The sequence below is a fragment of the Bombina bombina genome, chromosome 4 (assembly GCF_027579735.1).
Source record: "Bombina bombina isolate aBomBom1 chromosome 4, aBomBom1.pri, whole genome shotgun sequence".
Taxonomy (NCBI): domain Eukaryota; kingdom Metazoa; phylum Chordata; class Amphibia; order Anura; family Bombinatoridae; genus Bombina; species Bombina bombina.
In genome coordinates this window covers 257,281,855-257,303,936 of record NC_069502.1, presented here as the reverse complement: position 1 = coordinate 257,303,936, position 22,082 = coordinate 257,281,855, and the positions used below count along the sequence as shown (strand labels likewise).

The 22,082-nt window shown below is 39.4% G+C and overlaps 1 protein-coding gene across 2 annotated transcripts in view; it reads right to left on the bottom strand.

Moving 5' to 3' along the window:
- Window positions 1–4,162: 4,162 nt before the first annotated feature.
- ILKAP (ILK associated serine/threonine phosphatase) overlaps window positions 4,163–22,082 on the bottom strand; it is a 116,132-nt gene continuing 98,212 nt past the window's right edge. For both annotated transcript variants that reach the window (XM_053709915.1, XM_053709914.1), the window contains exons 9-10: window positions 4,658–4,739; window positions 4,163–4,572 (exon numbers count right to left, since the gene is read on the bottom strand). In XM_053709915.1, coding sequence (XP_053565890.1) covers window positions 4,444–4,572; window positions 4,658–4,739 — 211 coding nt within the window. In that variant the 3' untranslated portion in view covers window positions 4,163–4,443. The remainder of the gene's footprint in view (window positions 4,573–4,657; window positions 4,740–22,082) is intronic.

The window sequence follows — 22,082 nt, the reverse complement described above, 5'->3', positions numbered from 1 at the left end:
TTTGAGTAATCCCTGCACCATTGGTTCAGCATACAGAGCTGAAGAGGTCGCATGTGAAAACGAGCAAAGGAGATCGCATCTGATGCGGCAGTCCTAAGACCCAACATTTCCATGCATAAGGCTACCAAAGGGAATGATTGTGACTGAAGGTTTTGACAAGCTGATATCAATGTTAAACTTCTCTTGTCTGACAAGGACAGAGTCATAGACACTGAATTTATCTAGAAACCTAAAAAGGTTACCCTTGTCTGAGGAATCAATGAACTGAATGGTAAATTGATCCTCCAACCATGAACTTGAAGAAACAACACAAGTCGATTCATATGAGATTCTTCGAAAATGAGAAGACTGAGCAAGTACCAAGATATCGTCCAAATAAGGAAATACCAAAACCCTATTCTCTGATTACAGAAAGAAGGGCACCGAGAACCTTTGAAAAAAATTCTTGGAACTGAGGCTAGGCCAAACGGTAGAGCCACAAAACTGGTAATGCTTGTCTAAAAAGAGAATCTCAGACACTAAAAGTGATCTGGATGAATCGGAATATGCAGATACACATCCTGTAAATCTATTGTAGACATATAATGCCCTTGCTAAACAAAAGGCAGGATAGTCCTACAGTAACCATCTTGAATGTTGGTATCCTAACATAACGATTCAATAATGATAGATCCGGAACTGGTCTGAAGGAATTGACCTTCTTTGGTACAATGAAGAGATAAAATAAAACCCCAGCCCCTGTTCCAGAACTGGAACTGGCATAAATACTCCAGCCAACTCTAGATCTGAAACACATTTCAGAAATGCTGAGCCTTTGCTGTGTTAACTGGGACACGGGAAAGAAAAGAATCTCTTAGCAGGAGGCCTTAACTTGAAGCCAATTCTGTACCTTTCTGAAACAATGTTTCTGAAACCAGAGATTAAGAACGGAATTGATCCAAATTTCTTTGAAGAAAACGTAATCTGCCCCATACCAGCTGAGCTGGAATAAGGGCCGCACCTTCATAGGTACTTAGGAGCTGGCTATAGGTTTCTATAAGGCTTGGATATATTCCAAACTGGAAATAGTTTCCAAACTGATACCGCTCCTGAGGATGAAGGATCAGGCTTTTGTTCCTTGTGAGGAAAGGAACGAAAAATGATTATTTACCCTGGAAAGAAAGGGAAAGCAAAGTTGACTTAGAAGACATGTCAGCATTCCAAGTTTAATCCATAAAGCTTTTCTAGCTAAAATAGCTAGAGACATATACCTGACATCAACTCTAATGATATCAAAAGATGGTATCACCAATAAAATTATTAGCATGTTATAGAATAATAATAATGCTATAAAATTATGATCTGTTACTTGTTGCACTAAAGCTTCTAACCAAAACGTTGAAGCTGCAGCAACATCCACTAAAAATATAGCAGGTCTAAGAAGATTACCTGAACATAAGTAAGCTTTTCTTAGAAAGGATTCAATTTTCCTATCTAAAGGATCCTTAAATGAAGTACTATCTGCCGTAGGAATAGTAGTACATTAGCAGGAGTAGAGACAGCCCCATAACCTTAGGGATTTTTGTCCCAAAAAACTCTAATCTGTCAGATGGCACAGGATATAATTTGCTTAAACGTCTAGAAGGAGTAAATAAATTACCCAAATTATTCCATTCCCTGGAAATTACTTCAGAAATAGCATCAGGGAGATAAAACACTTCTGGAATAACTACAGGAGATTTAAAAACCTTATTTAAACGTTTACATTTAGTATCAAGAGGACCAGAATCCTCTATTTCTAATGCAAATAACACTTCTTTAAGTAAAGAACGAATAAATTCCATCTTGAACAAATACAAAGATTTATCAGCATCAACCTCTGAGACAGAAACCTCTGAACCAGAAGAACCATTATCAGTATCAGAATGATGATGTTCATTTAAAAATTCATCTGAAAAAAGAGAAGTTTTAAAAGACTTTTATGTATACTAGAAGGAGAAATAACAGACATAGCCTTCTTAATGGATTTAAAAAATAAAATCTCTTATGTTATCAGGAACACTCTGAAAATTAGATGTTGACGGAACAGCAACAGGTAATGTAACAGTACTAAAGGAAATTTTATCTGCATTAATAAGTTTGACATGACATGCAATACAAATAACAGCTGGAGAAACAGATACCAAAAGTTTATAGCAGATACACTTAGCTTGGTAGCTCCAGAACTGTGCAGTGATTTTCCTGAAGTATCTTCTGACTCAGTTGCAACGTGGAACATCTTGCAATATGTAAAAGAAAAAAACAACATATAAAGCAAAATTGATCAAATTCCTTAAATGACAGTTTCAGGAATGGGAAAAAATGCCAAAGAACAAGCTTCTAGCAACCAGAAGCAATAAAAAATGAGACTTAAATAATGTGGAGACAAAAGTGACGCCCATATTTTTTCGCGCCAAATAAGACGCCCACATTATTTGGCGCCTAAATGCTTTTTGGCGCCAAAAATGACGCCACATCCGGAACGCCGACATTTTTGGCGCAAAATAACGTCAAAGAATGACGCAACTTCCGGCGACACGTATGACGCCGGAAACGGAAATAGAATTTTTGCGCCAAAAAAGTCTGCGCCAAGAATGACGCAATAAAATGAAGCATTTTCAGCCCCCGCGAGCCTAACAGCCCACAGGGAAAAAGACAAATTTTAAGGTAAAAAATGTTAAATTAAAATGCATTATCCCAAATATGAAACTGACTGTCTGAAAAATAAGGAAAGTTGAACATTCTGAGTCAAGGCAAATAAATGTTTGAAAACATATATTTAGAACTTTATAAACAAAGTGCCCAACCATAGCTAGGAGTGTCACAGAAAATAAGACTTACTTACCCCAGGACACTCATCTACATATAGCAGATAGCCAAACCAGTACTGTAACGAGAATCAGCAGAGGTAATGGTATATATAAGAGTATATCGTCGATCTGAAAAGGGAGGTAAGAGATGAATCTCTACGACCGATAACAGAGAACCTATGAAATAGACCCCTTAGAAGGAGATCACTGCATTCAAATAGGCAATACTCTCCTCACATCCCTCTGACATTCACTGCACGCTGAGAGGAAAACCGGGCTCCAACTTGCTGCGGAGCGCATATCAACGTAGAATCTAGCACAAACTTACTTCACCACCTCCATCGGAGGCAAAGTTTGTAAAACTGAATTGTGGGTGTGGTGAGGGGTGTATTTATAGGCATTTTAAGGTTTGGGAAACTTTGCCCCTCCTGGTAGGAATGTATATCCCATACGTCACTAGCTCATGGACTCTTGCTAATTACATGAAAGAAATGTTTGTGAGCTTACTTGTGCCAAAGTCAACGAGCTCTTCAGTATGACTCATAGTACTGCAAATGTTTGAAATGAAGATTATATAAACAAAAACAAACATAGCAAGGCAAATATAAGGGATGCATCTTATTTGACCTAAACTTTTATAGATCTATTTTTCCTAAAAAAAGACAGAAGTCAGAATTAGACTTTCATAAGTCTGATACATTATATAATTAAACTTTCAAGTTAACGTTTATCATCAAGTTTACATCTTTAGCTTGGTTTAATTTGTTGAAACATAGCTCCTTTTCTTGAAAGCATAGAGAGCTGCTTACGAGTGTGCATGTGGCCTATGCACTGTATGCAAAATCTGTTGCCTTAAATGTGAATCAAAACTTTCTGAACAGTTTTCATGGGAAAAAAATGAATGTTTGAAACTGCTCTATAAATAGAAAGTTAGCTTGTTTTGTACTTCTTTTTTTCAACCTAGTTTGGCTCTCTCAAAACGGTCTTGAGAACTCATTCCAAATTTTTGAGTCTCTTGGCTAAAAGTTGGACCTCTGTTCTCAACACTGGCTTTTATGCTGGCATGTTTATATTGTTTGCAAACTGTATTGTTTTGGCTTCCATCCTTAGCTTACCTTTCTCCTCATCATCCTTTTCAGTTATACTGGGAAGCTGCCCTAGGTTTTCCCATTTCTGCAACTTGCTAGCTATATTATGTTCATCTGTCTTCTCTCATGAAATCAGAATCTCATGTAACAGATCAGTCTGTAATTAATATTTAAATCAGTCGTAGGACTATTTGACCGTATTAATGCAATAATTGCATGCTGTAAAACAAATACTACAAAAATGTCTAAGGAGAAATGCGTTTACTGAAATGATGGCAAAAATCGGTCTTACAAAAACATAATAGTCTGACAGTGACTTAAGCCTGGCACAGATTCACAGTGTCTTTTAAACATACCTTAGAAATAAAAACACAGTTTAACGTCAGTAGTATAAACGATTAATCTGCAGACAAAAAAAGTAGTTAAATACTCATGATAAACAAATGTGGAGATTGGAAATTTTATTTACAATTGGAAAAGAAAGATTGTTACTTTTTAAGCAAACCCTCTCTTCCTGTGACTGCTCATCAGAGCTGAATTTGCACTAACAGTACAGTGACATTATCAGCAGAACCTCTGCGCACTGCTTCACTGGCAAGGCGATGGCACGCAGATTCATAACGGGTGTCAAGATCATCTTCTTGAGAGCCTTCTTCCTGCAAAGAGCGAGATGTTCAGTATCTTATTATCAATCATTATCATATAATAGTATATGTAACCATTCTGTTTTACCCCACTTACCTGTACAATATTCAGGATAAAGTTTGTAGCCTCTTCTGGTGAAAATACTTTAAAGAGACCATCACAGGCCAATAAGATAAATCTGTAACAGAGAAAAATGATATTGTATTCAATAACTTGGTTTTGAACAGCTGAACATTCAAACTTGACAGTACTAGATCAGCGAGCAACAATACTCTTACTGCACATCTAAGCTGTTCATTTGATAGCAACATATACACATATCTTTGCTCAAGCTGCATGAAAGCACGGCCCTCACTTACCAGCTTACCCCTTGACTATCTTAGGAATTCATGAATACAGTATGAGCTAAATAATACAAAATCAAATACAAACTCTAGCCCTGTCTATGGTAAAACTATTTCCCTACAGTTACTAAAGTCATCATTAAAATGCAAACAATACCTACACTTATGTTTAGTGTTATTGCTAGGTAATTTTGCCCTGCTGATATTTAAAAACAAATAAATAACCCTTAAAGATCCACAATAAAAAAAAACTGGTGGCAATTAATTAAAATAAACTCCAAAGTTCTTGAGAAAAAGCAAAGTCGGAGCACTTGCAAACTTATGTTCACCAACTTGCTTTGGTTCTTGTAACTAATTCTGTTTAGTTGTTGCAAAAATGATTGAAAAACTCTTCGTATCTCTTTTTTCCTTTTTATTTAAAAGGGACAGTAAAGTCATAATTAGACATTCATTATTTAGACGGAACATAAAATTTACTTCTATTATTTAATTTGCTTTATTCTCGTTATCCTTTGCTGAAAGGTTTATCTAGGTAAGCTCAGGAGCAGCAAAGAACCTACGTTCTAGCTGCTGATTGGTGGTTGTGTATATATATATATATATATATATATATATATATATATACACTGTCATTGGCTCACCCATGTGTTCAGTTAGCAACCAACAAATGATACCAAGAGAATTAAGCAAATTTGATAATAGAAGTAAACGGGAAAGTTGTTTAAAAAAAATTGTATGTTCTACCTAAATCATAAGAGAAAATAACAAAATTTATGCTTACTTGGTAAATTTCTTTCTTTCCGGATAGAGTGAGTCCACGGCTTGAGTAATTACTGTTGGGAATCTCACTCCTGGCCAGCAGGAGGAGGCAAAGAGCACCACAGTTAAACTGCTATGTATCACTTCCTTACCCACAACCCCCAGTCATTCGACCAAAGGGAAATAGAGAAAAAGGAGTAACACAAGGTGTAGAGGTGCCCGAGGTTATAGTCAAAAGAACGGTCTTAAAATAAAGGGTGGAGCCGTGGACTCACCATATCCAGAAATAAATAAATTTATCAGGTAAGCATTAATTTTGTTTTTCTTTCCTAAGATATGGTGAGTCCACGGCTTGAGTAATTACTGTTGGCAATCAATACCCAAGCTAAAGGACATGGATAAATAGGGAGGGACAGACAGGAAGTCCTAAACAGAAGGCACCACCGCTTGAAGAACCTTTCTCCCAAAAAAACACAATTTATGCTTACCTGATAAATTTATTTCTCTTGTGGTGTATCCAGTCCACGGATCATCCATTACTTGTGGGATATTCTCATTCCCAACAGGAAGTTGCAAGAGGACACCCACAGCAGAGCTGTAATATAGCTCCTCCCCTAACTGTCATAGCCAGTCATTCGACCGAAAAACAAGCCGAGAAAGGAGGAACCATAGGGTGTAGTGGTTACTGTAGTTTAAATTTAAAAATTACCTGCCTTAAAATGACAGGGCGGGCCGTGGACTGGATACACCACAAGAGAAATAAATTTATCAGGTAAGCATAAATTGTGTTTTCTCTTGTAAGGTGTATCCAGTCCACGGATCATCCATTACTTGTGGGATACCAATACCAAAGCTAAAGTACACGGATGAAGGGAGGGACAAGGCAGGAACTTAAATGGAAGGAACCACTGCCTGTAAAACCTCTCTCCCAAATATAGCCTCCGAAGAAGCAAAAGTATCAAATTTGTAAAATTTTGAAAAAGTATGAAGCGAAGACCAAGTCGCCGCCTTGCAAATCTGTTCAACAGAAGCCTCATTTTTATGTTTAAATATTTTTTATTATTTTAATAATGAACAGAAAAAAAATAATAACTGTTTAACAATCAAATAATCCAAGGATCCTACCCTCTGGCGACCTCTGTATTGAGGCGTATTATGAGGTAAGTTTACAATTGAATTGGAGTATAGGATGATCAATTTAAACAATAAACGTCAACAATCTATAGGTTTCTGGTTGTAGTTAATTGAGTCCTCGAAAACATAATTTATGTAAGAACTTACCTGATAAATTAATTTCTTTCATATTAGCAAGAGTCCATGAGCTAGTGACGTATGGGATATACATTCCTACCAGGAGGGGCAAAGTTTCCCAAACCTCAAAATGCCTATAAATACACCCCTCACCACACCCACAATTCAGTTTAACGAATAGCCAAGAAGTGGGGTGATAAAAAAGTGCGAAAGCATATAAAATAAGGAATTGGAATAATTGTGCTTTATACAAAATCATAACCACCACAAAAAAAGGGCGGGCCTCATGGACTCTTGCTAATATGAAAGAAATGAATTTATCAGGTAAGTTCTTACATAAATTATGTTTTCTTTCATGTAATTAGCAAGAGTCCATGAGCTAGTGACGTATGGGATAATGATTACCCAAGATGTGGATCTTTCCACACAAGAGTCACTAGAGAGGGAGGGATAAAATAAAGACAGCCAATTCCTGCTGAAAATAATCCACACCCAAAATAAAGTTTAACGAAAAACATAAACAGAAGATTCAAACTGAAACCGCTGCCTGAAGTACTTTTCTACCAAAAACTGCTTCAGAAGAAGAAAATACATCAAAATGGTAGAATTTAGTAAAAGTATGCAAAGAGGACCAAGTTGCTGCTTTGCAAATCTGATCAACCGAAGCTTCATTCCTAAATGCCCAGGAAGTAGAAACTGACCTAGTAGAATGAGCTGTAATTCTCTGAGGCGGAGTTTTACCCGACTCAACATAGGCAAGATGAATTAAAGATTTCAACCAAGATGCCAAAGAAATGGCAGAAGCTTTCTGGCCTTTTCTAGAACCGGAAAAGATAACAAATAGACTAGAAGTCTTTCTGAAAGATTTAGTAGCTTCAACATAATATTTCAAAGCTCTAACAACATCCAAAGAATGCAACGATTTCTCCTTAGAATTCTTAGGATTAGGACATAATGAAGGAACCACAATTTCTCTACTAATGTTGTTGGAATTCACAACTTTAGGTAAAAATTCAAAAGAAGTTCGCAACACCGCCTTATCCTGATGAAAAATCAGAAAAGGAGACTCACAAGAAAGAGCAGATAATTCAGAAACTCTTCTGGCAGAAGAGATGGCCAAAAGGAACAAAACTTTCCAAGAAAGTAATTTAATGTCCAATGAATGCAAAGGTTCAAACGGAGGAGCTTGAAGAGCCCCCAGAACCAAATTCAAACTCCAAGGAGGAGAAATTGACTTAATGACAGGTTTTATACGAACCAAAGCTTGTACAAAACAATGAATATCAGGAAGAATAGCAATCTTTCTGTGAAAAAGAACAGAAAGAGCAGAGATTTGTCCTTTCAAGGAACTTGCGGACAAACCTTTATCTAAACCATCCTGAAGAAACTGTAAAATTCTCGGAATTCTAAAAGAATGCCAAGAAAAATGATGAGAAATACACCAAGAAATATAAGTCTTCCAGACTCTATAATATATCTCTCTAGATACAGATTTACGAGCCTGTAACATAGTATTAATCACAGCGTCAGAGAAACCTCTTTGACGAAGAATCAAGCGTTCAATCTCCATACCTTTAAATTTAAGGATTTCAGATCCTGATGGAAAAAAGGACCTTGTGACAGAAGGTCTGGTCTTAACGGAAGAGTCCACGGTTGGCAAGAGGCCATCCGGACAAGATCCGCATACCAAAACCTGTGAGGCCATGCCGGAGCTACCAGCAGAACAAACGAGCATTCCTTCAGAATCTTGGAGATTACTCTTGGAAGAAGAACTAGAGGCGGAAAGATATAGGCAGGATGATACTTCCAAGGAAGTGATAATGCATCCACTGCCTCCGCCTGAGGATCCCGGGATCTGGACAGATACCTGGGAAGTTTCTTGTTTAGATGGGACGCCATCAAATCTATTTCTGGAAGTTCCCACATTTGAACGATCTGAAGAAACACCTCTGGGTGAAGAGACCATTCGCCCGGATGCAACGTTTGGCGACTGAGATAATCCGCTTCCCAATTGTCTACACCTGGGATATGAACCGCAGAGATTAGACAGGAGCTGGATTCCGCCCAAACCAAAATTCGAGATACTTCTTTCATAGCCAGAGGACTGTGAGTTCCTCCTTGATGATTGATGTATGCCACAGTTGTGACATTGTCTGTCTGAAAACAAATGAACGATTCTCTCTTCAGAAGAGGCCAAAACTGAAGAGCTCTGAAAATTGCACGGAGTTCCAAAATATTGATCGGTAATCTCACCTCCTGAGATTCCCAAACTCCTTGTGCCGTCAGAGATCCCCACACAGCTCCCCAACCTGTGAGACTTGCATCTGTTGAAATTACAGTCCAGGTCGGAAGCACCAAAGAAGCCCCCTGAATTAAACGATGGTGATCTGTCCACCACGTTAGAGAGTGTCGAACAATCGGTTTTAAAGATATTAATTGAGATATCTTTGTGTAATCCTTGCACCATTGATTCAGCATACAAAGCTGAAGAGGTCGCATGTGAAAACGAGCAAAGGGGATCGCGTCCGATGCAGCAGTCATAAGACCTAGAATTTCCATGCATAAGGCTACCGAAGGGAATGATTGTGACTGAAGGTTTCGACAAGCTGCCATCAGTTTTAGACGCCTCTTGTCTGTTAAAGACAGAGTCATGGACACTGAATCTATTTGGAAACCCAGAAAGGTTACCCTTGTCTGAGGAATCAATGAACTTTTTGGTAAATTGATCCTCCAACCATGATCTTGAAGAAACAACACAAGTCGATTCGTATGAAATTCTGCTAAATGTAAAGACTGAGCAAGTACCAAGATATCGTCCAAATAAGGAAATACCACAATACCCTGTTCTCTGATTACAGACAGAAGGGCACCGAGAACCTTTGTAAAAATTCTTGGAGCTGTAGCAAGGCCAAACGCAGATTAGAATTTTGGTAATGCTTGTCCAGAAAAGAGAATCTCAGGAACCGATAATGATCCGGATGAATCGGAATATGCAGATATGCATCCTGTAAATCTATTGTGGACATATAATTCCCTTGCTGAACAAAAGGCAAGATAGTCCTTACAGTTACCATCTTGAACGTTGGTATCCTTACATAACGATTCAATATTTTTAGATCCAGAACTGGTCTGAAGGAATTCTCCTTCTTTGGTACAATGAAGAGATTTGAATAAAACCCCATCCCCTGTTCCTGAACTGGAACTGGCATAATTACTCCAGTCAACTCTAGATCTGAAACACAATTCAGAAATGCTTGAGCTTTTACTGGATTTACTGGGACACGGGAAAGAAAAAATCTCTTTGCAGGAGGTCTCATCTTGAAACCAATTCTGTACCCTTCTGAAACAATGTTCTGAATCCAAAGATTGTGAACAGAATTGATCCAAATTTCTTTGAAAAAACGTAACCTGCCCCCTACCAGCTGAGCTGGAATGAGGGCCGCACCTTCATGTGGACTTAGAAGCAGGCTTTGCCTTTCTGGCTGGCTTGGATTTATTCCAGATTGGAGATGGTTTCCAAACTGAAACTGCTCCTGAGGATGAAGGATCAGGTTTTTGTTCTTTGTTGAAACGAAAGGAACGAAAACGATTATTAGCTCTGGTTTTACCCTTAGATTTTTTATCCTGTGGTAAAAAGGTTCCTTTCCCACCAGTAACAGTTGAAATAATAGAATCCAACTGAGAACCAAATAATTTGTTACCCTGGAAAGAAATGGAAAGTAGAGTTGATTTAGAAGCCATATCAGCATTCCAAGTCTTAAGCCATAAAGCTCTTCTAGCTAAAATAGCTAGAGACATAAACCTGACATCAACTCTGATAATATCAAAGATGGCATCACAGATAAAATTATTAGCATGCTGAAGAAGAATAATAATATCATGAGAATCATGATGTGTTACTTGTTGCGCTAAGGTTTCCAACCAAAAAGTTGAAGCTGCAGCAACATCAGCCAAAGATATAGCAGGTCTAAGACGATTACCTGAACACAGATAAGCTTTTCTTAGAAAGGATTCAATTTTCCTATCTAAAGGATCCTTAAACGAAGTACCATCTGACGTAGGAATAGTAGTACGTTTAGCAAGGGTAGAAATAGCCCCATCAACTTTTGTCCCAAAATTCTAATCTGTCAGACGGCACAGGATATAATTGCTTAAAACGTTTAGAAGGAGTAAATGAATTACCCAATTTATCCCATTCTTTGGAAATTACTGCAGAAATAGCATTAGGAACAGGAAAAACTTCTGGAATAACCACAGGAGATTTAAATACCTTATCCAAACGTTTAGAATTAGTATCAAGAGGACCAGAATCCTCTATTTCTAAAGCAATTAGAACTTCTTTAAGTAAAGAACGAATAAATTCCATTTTAAATAAATATGAAGATTTATCAGCATCAACCTCTGAGACAGAATCCTCTGAACCAGAAGAGTAATCAGAATGATGATGTTCATTTAAAAATTCATCTGTAGGGAGAGAAGTTTTAAAAGATTTTTTACGTTTACTAGAAGGAGAAATAACAGACATAGCCTTCTTTATGGATTCAGAAACAAAATCTCTTATGTTATCAGGAACATTCTGCACCTTAGATGTTGAAGGAACTGCAACAGGCAATGGTACTTTACTAAAGGAAATATTATCTGCTTTAACAAGTTTGTCATGACAATCAATACAAACAACAGCTGGAGGAATAGCTACCAAAAGTTTACAGCAGATACACTTAGCTTTGGTAGATCCAGCACTAGACAGCGATTTTCCTGTAGTATCTTCTGACTCAGATGCAACGTGAGACATCTTGCAATATGTAAGAGAAAAAACAACAACATATAAAGCAAAATTGATCAAATTCCTTAAATGACAGTTTCAGGAATGGGAAAAAATGACAAAGAACAAGCTTCTAGCAACCAGAAGCAATGAAAAATGAGACTTAAATAATGTGGAGACAAAAGCGACGCCCATATTTTTTAGCGCCAAATAAGACGCCCACATTATTTGGCGCCTAAATGCTTTTTGGCGCCAAAAATGACGCCACATCCGGAACGCCGACATTTTTGGCGCAAAATAACGTCAAAAAATGACGCAACTTCCGGCGACACGTATGACGCCGGAAACGGAAAAGAATTTTTGCGCCAAAAAAGTCAGCGCCAAGAATGACGCAATAAAATGAAGCATTTTCAGCCCCCGCGAGCCTAACAGCCCACAGGGAAAAAAGTCAAATTTTTGAAGGTAAGAAAAAATGATTAAATCAAATGCATTATCCCAAATATGAAACTGACTGTCTGAAAAATAAGGAAAGTTGAACATTCTGAGTCAAGGCAAATAAATGTTTGAATACATATATTTAGAACTTTATAAACAAAGTGCCCAACCATAGCTTAGAGTGTCACAGAAAATAAGATTTACTTACCCCAGGACACTCATCTACATGTTTGTAGAAAGCCAAACCAGTACTGAAACGAGAATCAGCAGAGGTAATGGTATATATAAGAGTATATCGTCGATCTGAAAAGGGAGGTAAGAGATGAATCTCTACGACCGATAACAGAGAACCTATGAAATAGACCCCGTAGAAGGAGATCACTGCATTCAAATAGGCAATACTCTCCTCACATCCCTCTGACATTCACTGCACGCTGAGAGGAAAACCGGGCTCCAACTTGCTGCGGAGCGCATATCAACGTAGAATCTAGCACAAACTTACTTCACCACCTCCATCGGAGGCAAAGTTTGTAAAACTGAATTGTGGGTGTGGTGAGGGGTGTATTTATAGGCATTTTGAGGTTTGGGAAACTTTGCCCCTCCTGGTAGGAATGTATATCCCATACGTCACTAGCTCATGGACTCTTGCTAATTACATGAAAGAAATCTCTATTTATATAATGGTAATATAGTCTTATAGATGCCCAGAGGACTCCTTTACTTACTCTAACTTTCTGCTAGAACAATGAATAACTTCTCATAGATTGTTATATCCTCATATATACTCTATCTATCTACGTTTATATCAATACATTGTCAGAAAGTGTTTATAACCAAGATATTCTGTCATATCCAGTGATATCCTCATATTCAAAAAGTGGAATAACATACAGCGGCAAGGTTAAATAACTTAGGTGTATTATCAGGAAGAGAAGGGAGGGGTGGGGATGTATTGGAGGGGAAGGGGAGTGACGACACAGTATTCTTTAGTTTATCTAATTTATACATCAATGAGTTTACCTTAATCTTCTAACTCTGACTATTTAAAGGTTTATTTTCCTGCTAACTCGTCTGAGTAAGTTCTATTTGCTTATCCAGTAGTACCATACGGCTTGAACCGTGTCTTTATTGTCTAGAATACCTGATGCTATCTCATACATAGTGTATGTGTGATGAGTTTTATTGAGTATTTCTGTCCAGGTGGGCACTCCGGTTTTCCAGTACCTAGCTATGCAGATCCTCGTGATTGTGCATAATATCCTGATAAACGTGTTAATATGTTTATTATATGCGTGGATATGTTCATGGAGAAGAGCTTGTTGTATTGTGAGGGTAATGTGTTCATCTAGGATCTGGCTAAGGAAGGCCGACAATTTTTTCCATACTCCTGATACTTCTTTGCAGTCCCACCACATATGTTTATATGTTCCTATTTCCCCGCACCCTCTATAGCATAATCTATTCCCTAGAGAACTCATGTGGGCTGTTCTTAAGGGAGTCAAATACCAGCGATATATGGTTTTAGCAACATTTTCCTTCAGATCTACACTTATAAGTCCTTTCTCAGCTTCCTGAAATATTTTTTCCCACTCTTTGATGTCTTTACTAATGTGTAGTTCCTGCTCCCAGGCCAGCATAGTTGGAGTTTTAGTGGTGTTTTGGGTGGATTGTATGTTTATATAAAGTAAAGAGATAGTACGTTTATCTCGGCTTTCTGATTTGCTGAAAGTTTCTATTAAGGTGGTAATGTCATCACAGGGGTGTTTAAGGTATGATTGCATAGCCGAGGAGATCTGTAAGTACATGTACCAATGTAGCTTTAGTGGGTCTAATCTCGACTGTAGTTGGGCATACGAAAGTATTTTTCTACCCGCCATGTAGTCCGCTACTCTGTACAAGCCTTTATTTTCCCATTTCTTGAGTTGATCCCCAAGTTCTCCTGGGATTATGTATCTTATTGGTACGTATAAGGAATACTGTGGTAGAAGGTGATATTTTGTCCTAGCTGTATTCCATGTCTTCACTGTTAGATTTGTGGTGTAAGGTCTGGGGCTCCCTCCATTTTTTTGTGCTGCCTCATGATCCCAAATTATCGCATCTATCTCACCCCAGCCTCCCATCTTTGCTTCTAGAGTGGGCCATATAACCTCCCTAGATCTTTTCAAAAGTAGAGTATCTTGGGCTAGTCTTGCGGAGTTGTAATAATCTAGTAGATTAGGGACCCCAATTCCCCCTAGCGATTTATGTTTGATTAAGACCGATTTTGCTATCCTATTTATTTTGGTGCCTCTGATAAACACCAATATTTCTTTCTGTAATGTTTCTAAGTCTGATTTTATTACTTTAATGGGAAGAGTTCTAAATAGATATAAAATCCGTGGCATGGCATTCATTTTCACTGCTGCTACCCTACCTAGCCATGAAAACTTAAAGCTTTTCCATTTTGAGAGGTCTTGTTTAATTTGTCTGAATAAAGGGATATAGTTTACTTTATACAGTTGTGTGTGGCAGGTCGGGAGGTGTATTCCTAGATATTTTAGTGTGTGTTTCATCCATTTGAAGTTGAAGTTTGTTTCTAGTAATGTTTGGGTTTGCTGGGGGATTGCGATTGGTAGGGCTTCGCATTTTTCTGGATTAATCTTAAACCCCGAAATGTTAGAGAAAGTCTTTATTGTTTGGTATAAGTTGGGTAGGGTTATCAATGGGTTTGTCAAGGTTAGTAAAATATCGTCCGCAAAGAGGGCTAATTTATACTCTGAAGCGTCTATCTTGATTCCCGTTATGTTTGGCTGCGAATGAATTTTAGCCGCTAGAGGCTCTATACATAGCGCAAAAAGCAGTGGGGAGAGGGGACACCCCTGTCTGGTCCCATTTCGGATTGGGAACGGTTTTGATTTATAACCTGCTGCTGAGACTTGCGCTCCCGGGCATGAGTAGATAGTTCTCAAGGCTTTTATAAATGCCCCTTCGAATCCCATTTTACTTAATGCTAAGAACATGTAGTCCCAATCAATCCTGTCGAACGCCTTCTCTGCATCCAAAGAGAGGAGCAGAGAAGGCGTTCGTGTCTCCCCCAAAATTTGAATGAGATTAGTCACTTTCCGTATATTGTCTGGGGCTTCTCTACCTTTGACAAAACCCACCTGATCTGGGTGAACTAGATGTGGGACAACATGTTTAAGACGATTCGCTATAATTTTCGTAAAAATTTTAAGGTCTTGATTGATAAGGGAAATTGGGCGATAATTCTGACATTTCTTATGGTCTCTCGCAGGTTTGGGAATCACCACTATTTTAGCAGCTAGTAGTTTTGGTGGTATATTTCCCCCCTCCATAATGTAGTTACAAAATTTAACTAGATGTGGGGTTAGTGCTGTTTTAAAAAGTTTATAATATTCGTCAGGGAAGCCATCTGGTCCCGCCGCCTTCCCGGGTTTAAGATCCTTAATAGCCCCTAATACTTCCATACAGGAAATTGGTGCGTTAAGCGCTTCCTCCTGTTCTTTGGATATTGTTAGTAACAAGTCTTGGGAGAAAAATGTTGCGACTAATGTGTCTGTCTCTTCATTATGTGAAACTTTTTTCCCATCATATAATGTTCCATAGTATGTCGCGAATATGTCTACTATTTCCTGAGGGTGTGATGTTAGGGTGTTGTTTGGTGTCTCAATAGCGGGGATCGCAGAGATCCTACATCTCTCTCTGATTTTATGTGCCATGTATCTATCTGGCTTGTTTGCATATATAAAGTATTGTGCTTGAATTTTATGGTTGGCCCTTGTTGCTTGTGAGTGAAGTAGTGAGGCTAATGCAGTTCGCTTGGTGCTGAGAGTATTTAGGATAGCTTTTGTTTTGAAGTGTTTGTGTCTTTTCTCTAATTCTTCAATTTCAGTGTATAATTGTTTTAATTGTTGTCTATATTGCTGGACCTGTGTTGATTTTTCTTTAATGAGGATCCCCCTTATGACTGCCTTGTGTGCTGCCCATGTAATTCCTGGATTACTAGCAGTATTAGTGTTTATTTGCCAATACTCCAGTAATTGTTTAAGTACGCTGTCATGTGTTTGGGGTTTTTTGATGTATGACGGGTCAAAGGTCCACGTTTTACTTCTCTTTGGGTCACACAATCCCTCCACCTGTAAGGTGAGGATTGAGTGGTCAGACCACACACAAGTGTGTATCTGAGAACTATTAAGTAGGGGTTGTAAGATCTGGCTCACATATATATAATCCAACCTAATATAGGTCTTATGTGCTGCCGAATAGAATGTGGTCTCTCCTGTTGGGCCATATAAAGTATTCCAAGTCTCTATCAGAGAATAAGGTAATAGGCTTTCTTTAATTGATTTAACTATGCGGTTGTGTCTGGATTGTTTGTTGGTTAAGGGTTTGTTGTTGATTGGGCTAATAGGCATCATGGTAATATTAAAATCTCCGGCTAAAAATATTTTAGTGTATGACCACTGTGTGAGTAGATGTGATATGTGTTTGAAGAATTCGTGTTGATTCTCGTTTGGCGCATATATATTGCAGAGCGTTATTTCTGAATTTGAAATTCTACCCCTCACTATCAGGTATCTCCCGTCAGTATCTGTTAATATACTTTCTTGTGTGAAATTGAGTGAGGAGTGGATCAGGATAGATGTACCTCTCTTTTTAGATGTTGCTGTGGAATGATAGTGTATGTTAAAGTGTTTTGCCCAATATTTAGGGATTTTGTTCTCAAGAAAGTGGGTCTCTTGGAGGAATAGTATATTAGCATGCAAAGATGTGTATTGTGTCATTGCGATGCGCCTTTTAACATCGGTATTTAATCCTCTTACATTGTGGGATAGTATCTTTATTTTAGGGATCATGTTGATTTGTGTGTTTTAGTGTAATGTATAAAGACATCTATTACCTGAGAGTCTCTAGACTGGCTGTTTAGCTGGATGGTTTCCCGCAAGTCATGGTCAGAGTAGGTGATCATTGTTGTGTCGTCACTGGGAGGGAGGAGGGAATCAAAAAGAAAATACATGAATGCAAACTTAGTAAATAACTGTTTAAAGCCCTTAACCCTAGGGCTCTCAATAGGTAAACTGTAAAGTATTGTGAAGATACACAAAGGTAAAAAAAGGAAAAAAAAAGTCTATTACGCTGGGGGGACCTGTGTCCCTAACTGCATCATAGGACCCCCGCAACTGCAGCCCGGAAGAGAACCCCAGAAGCGGGGCTCCCTCTCATTGACCCCGCAAAGGGTCAAAACACACATGCCTTCTTCCTCACATGTGATTGTAAGACAAACTAGAGTTATCTCATTTAGTCTCTTTAATCATCGCTCTTCTCCAATCACTTTATTGAGGAAAGCATGTATCTATGTTTGCTCTGGTATAGCAAAGGGTCTTCTAGGAAATTTTCCCTCTTGTTTCTCTGAGTTTTTGTTTTTTATGGTTTATTGTCTGCCATTTTGATGGGTCTGGTTGCCTGTCTGTGTTTTTACTCTTTGTCGGAGTCATTGTTGCTGTAGGGATGTTGGGTATTTCTAAAGATAGGATCTTACAGATCTCTGGTATGTCTTCTGGGTCTTTTAGCGTAATTGTCTTTGAGTCCTTTATTATGTGCAGGGCGAATGGGAATCCCCATCTATACTGTATTTGGTGTTTCCTGAGTATAGTGGTAAGAGGGCGTAATGTTCCCCTCCTCTGAAGTGTTCGTACACTAAGGTCTTGGTAGAACTGTATCACGTTGCCTTGAAATTTGAGAGTTGGATTTTTCCTTGCAGCCTGCAGAATTTTATCTTTATCTGGAAAGAATGTTAGTTTAACTATAATGTCTCTTGGGGGTAGACCTGGTTTAGGCCTAGGTTTTAGCGCTCTGTGGGCTCTCTCGATATGAAAAACATAGTCTGATGGGGAATTTGTAATTTGAGTGAAGAGTTGAGTAAGGTATGCTGGAATATCCGCTGGAGTGACTTCTTCTGGAACCCCTTTAAGGCGGATATTGTTCCTCCTGCTCCTGTTCTCCAAGTCTTCCATTTTGTCTTGAAATTCTTCTAACATTTGTTGTTGTGTCGCCAAGTCTTGGGATATCTCATCTACTTGTTCCACCATGGCATCTTTTTGATCTTCCAGTGTCTCGACTCTATTACCCAACTCAAGTAGTTCAGTCTTGAATTCAGAGAGGCTGCTTGTTACTGATGAGTGTATAGAATCGATCTTCTCCCAAAGCTTCTCGAAGTTATCTGCAATATCTTTCTTGGAAACCAAGAGCTTAAGGTCAGCCTTTGTTATCGGGCTGTCATCTTGTAGTTGTTGATGAACTTCAGTGTCAGATTCTTCGTCTGCTTCTGTGCCCAAAGTTTGTTTATTTGTTTGGGAGGACTTAAAAAATGTTGACATGGCTGTTGGCTTAATTGTTTTATCGCCCTTAGTGGCTCTTTTAGCGGCCATTTTGTAGTTGGGTGAGTGTAATCAAGAGATTTGCAAAAAAGGAGGGAGGTAAGAGTAATAAATAAGTGGATAGCCCCTTTGCTCAGTAGCTGTTTAGGCTGCAGACGTGTTCAAAGTTATAAGTTGTGGCAACCTATATCCCCTCACTTGTTAGCGTGACCCTAAGTTTACCTTGATGCAATTGGTAAAGCAGGCAATAATTATAAATAGCAACAAGAGGTGTGAAAGTTATTTCTATATCATCATAAACATCAATATGACACAGTTTTCTTTGTTGTAGCTAAAGAATCTTTTCCCCCAGCATAATCTGAGTAGTTGTTCACATTTCAAACATTAGGCCCATCACACAGTTTCATATTTCTGTAGCCCCCACTTCCTCTGGGAAATCAGTGATGTTGTGATATCTTTATATATATATATATTTAGGGTGTTTCTGGTAATCTATTCTCTTCTGCTCCCAGAAGTTGTATTGCACCCCTATCTGAGTCTCCAGGACAACAGTGAGGATGTCTGAAGTTAGAGGGTTTTAGATTATTATATTTCCTGTGAGCTGGCCCTGCAGCTGTCTAGTGGTTTCTGTGTTGGAGGGACAGATTATTCAGCAGGTTTCTGTCTGTGTACGTGGGGTTATGACCCTAATTCCCCTTTCTGTTGCTTTATCTTAATGTTCACTGACATATATTGTGAATACAGTTCGAAAAATTGGTTGATTCAATGTGTATGAGGAGTGTATCGTCTGTTTTCACTGTGGTGTACTTTCCCTTCACCGGGACCAATTTTGCAAACTGCCTTGTTAGGAGCCTCTGAGAGTGATCTGCTCCTGTTCTTGTAGCCTTTTCCCTTCCCTTTTAGGTATATTTATTTATGTGGGGTAACGCAAACTTTATTAGTGAAGCCGTAGCATATATATATATAATGTGGCTTTTCTTTCAAAATGGCGTATTTTCGCGCCACTGTCCTCTTGTCTGCGTTCTGTTTTTATTAAGCTGTGGCTCCCCCACCTAAATGTCTGACCCTTTATCAATATGGGTTAATGCTTTGGGAGTTAGTTCTAGGGGTAATTCGGGCTTTTTGCTTACCCCTCCGGTGTTTCTCGGTTGGATATCCGTGTCTCGGTTGATGACTCCTCTGCTGCTTATAGCTCCGGTGACTCCAAGGCTTGAAAACTTGCTCCGTCGGTTCCGGAGCGGAGTTCTGTCCCTCCGGAGTCACTGCTTGCCTGTTGGTCTGTGACTTGTGTCCCGGTGTGTAGTGTAGCCCCCGGCTTTCGGATGTTAGAGCGGGTCTTTGCTGCCCGGCAGCACTTCTCTGTATTTCGGTGCCGCTCTTTCTCACAGCTCTAAAATCTTGAAAGTTGGGCTGCAGGGTGTCACAGGTCTTTGCTCCTCAGAATATATTAATTTTGGGGTGTGTTTTTTGGCCAAAATGTTTAAATTATATAGTTTGTACACGGAGCCTCTGCTAGTTGCTTCCTTTCAGTTTGGCTGTTGGCTCCGCCTCCCTCCTGCAACAATCAGAAGCCTCATTTTTAAAGGCCCAAGTGGAAGCCACAGCTCTAGTGGACTGAGCTGTAATCCTTTCAGGAGGCTGCTGTCCAGCAGTCTCATAGGCTAAGCGGATTAAGCTTCTTAGCCAAAAAGAAAAAGAGATTGCCAAAGCCTTTTGACCTCTCCTCTGTTCAGAGTAGACAACAAACAAAGCAGATGTTTGACGAAAATCTTTAGTAGCTTGTAAGTAAAACTTTAAAGCACAGACCACGTCCAGATTGTGTAACACAAGGATGGAACCACAATCTCTTGATTGATATTCTTGTTAGATACCACCTTAGGTAAGAACCCAGGTTTGGTACGCAGGACTACCTTATCCGTATGAAAAATCAGATAAGGAGAATCACATTGTAAGGCAGATAGCTCAGAGACTCTACGAGCCGAGGAAATAGCTACCAAAAAAAAAAAAAAAGAACTTTCCAAGATAAAAGTTTGATATCTATGGAATGAAGAGGTTCAAACGGAACTCCTTGAAGAACCTTAAGAACCAAGTTTAAGCTCCATGGTGGAGCAACAGGTTTAAACACAGGCTTGATTCAAACTAAAGACTGACAAAATGCCTGAACGTCTGGAACATCTGCCAGACGCTAGTGCAAAAGAATAGACAGAGCAAAAATCTGTCCCTTTAAGAAACTAGCTGACAATCCTTTTTCCAAACCTTCTTGGAGAAAAGATAAAATCCTAGGAATCCTGACCTTACTCCATGAGTAACCCTTGGATTCACACCAATAAAGATATCTACGCCATACCTTATGGTAAATTTTCCTGGTGACAGGCTTTCGTGCCTGTATTAAGGTATCAATAACTGACTCGGAGAAGCCACGCTTTGATAAAATCAAGCATTCAATCTCCAGGCAGTCAGCCTCAGAGAAATTAGATTTGGATGGTTGAAAGGACCCTGAAGTAGAAGGTCCTGTCTCAGAGGCAGAGACCATGGTGGAAAGGATGACATGTCCACTAGATCTGCATACCAGGTCCTGCGTGGCCACGCAGGTGCTATCAGAATCACTGATGCTCTCTCCTGCTTGATCTTGGCAATCAGTCGAGGGAGCAGAGGAAACGGTGGAAACACATAAGCCAGGTTGAAAGACCAGGGCGCTGCTAGAGTATCTATCAGTGTCGCCTTGGGATCCCTGGACCTGGATCCGTAACACGGAAGCTTGGCGTTCTGGCGAGACGCCATGAGATCCAGTTCTGGTTTGCCCCAACGGAGAATCAGTTGTGCAAATACCTCCGGATGAAGTTCCCACTCTCCCGGAAGAAATGTCTGACGACTTAGAAAATCCGCCTCCCAGTGCTCTACACCTGGGATATGGATAGCTGATAGGTGGCAAGAGTGAATCTCTGCCCAGTGAATTAGTTTTGAAACTTCTAACATCTCTAGGGAACTTCTTGTTCCCCCTCGATGGTTGATGTAAGCTACAGTCGTGATGTTGACCGACTGAAATCTGATGTACCTCAGAGTTGCTAACTGAGGCCAAACCTGAAGAGCCTTGAATATCGCTCTTAGTTCCAGAATATTTATTGGAAGGAGAGACTCCTCCTGAGTCCACGATCCCTGAGCCTTCAGGGAGTTCCAGACTGCACCCCAACCTAGAAGGCTGGCATTTGTTGTTACAATAGTCCAATCTGGCCTGCGAAGGTAATACCTTTGGACAGAAGAACCCGAGATAGCCACCAGGGAAGAGGATCCCTGGTCTCTTGGTCCAGATTCAGTTGAGGGGCCAAATCTGTGTAATCCCTGCTCCACTGACTGAGCCTGCATAGTTGCAGCGGTCTGAGATGTAAGCGTGCAAACGGCACTATGTCCATTGCCGCTACCATTAAGCCGATTACTTCCATACACTGAGCCACCAAAGGGCGTGGAATGGAATGAAGAACCCGACAGGAATTTAGAAGCTTTGATAACCTGGACTCCGTCAAGGTAAATTTTCATTTCTACAGAATCTATCAGAGTCCCTAGAAAGGAAACTCTTGTGAGTGGGGATAGAGAAC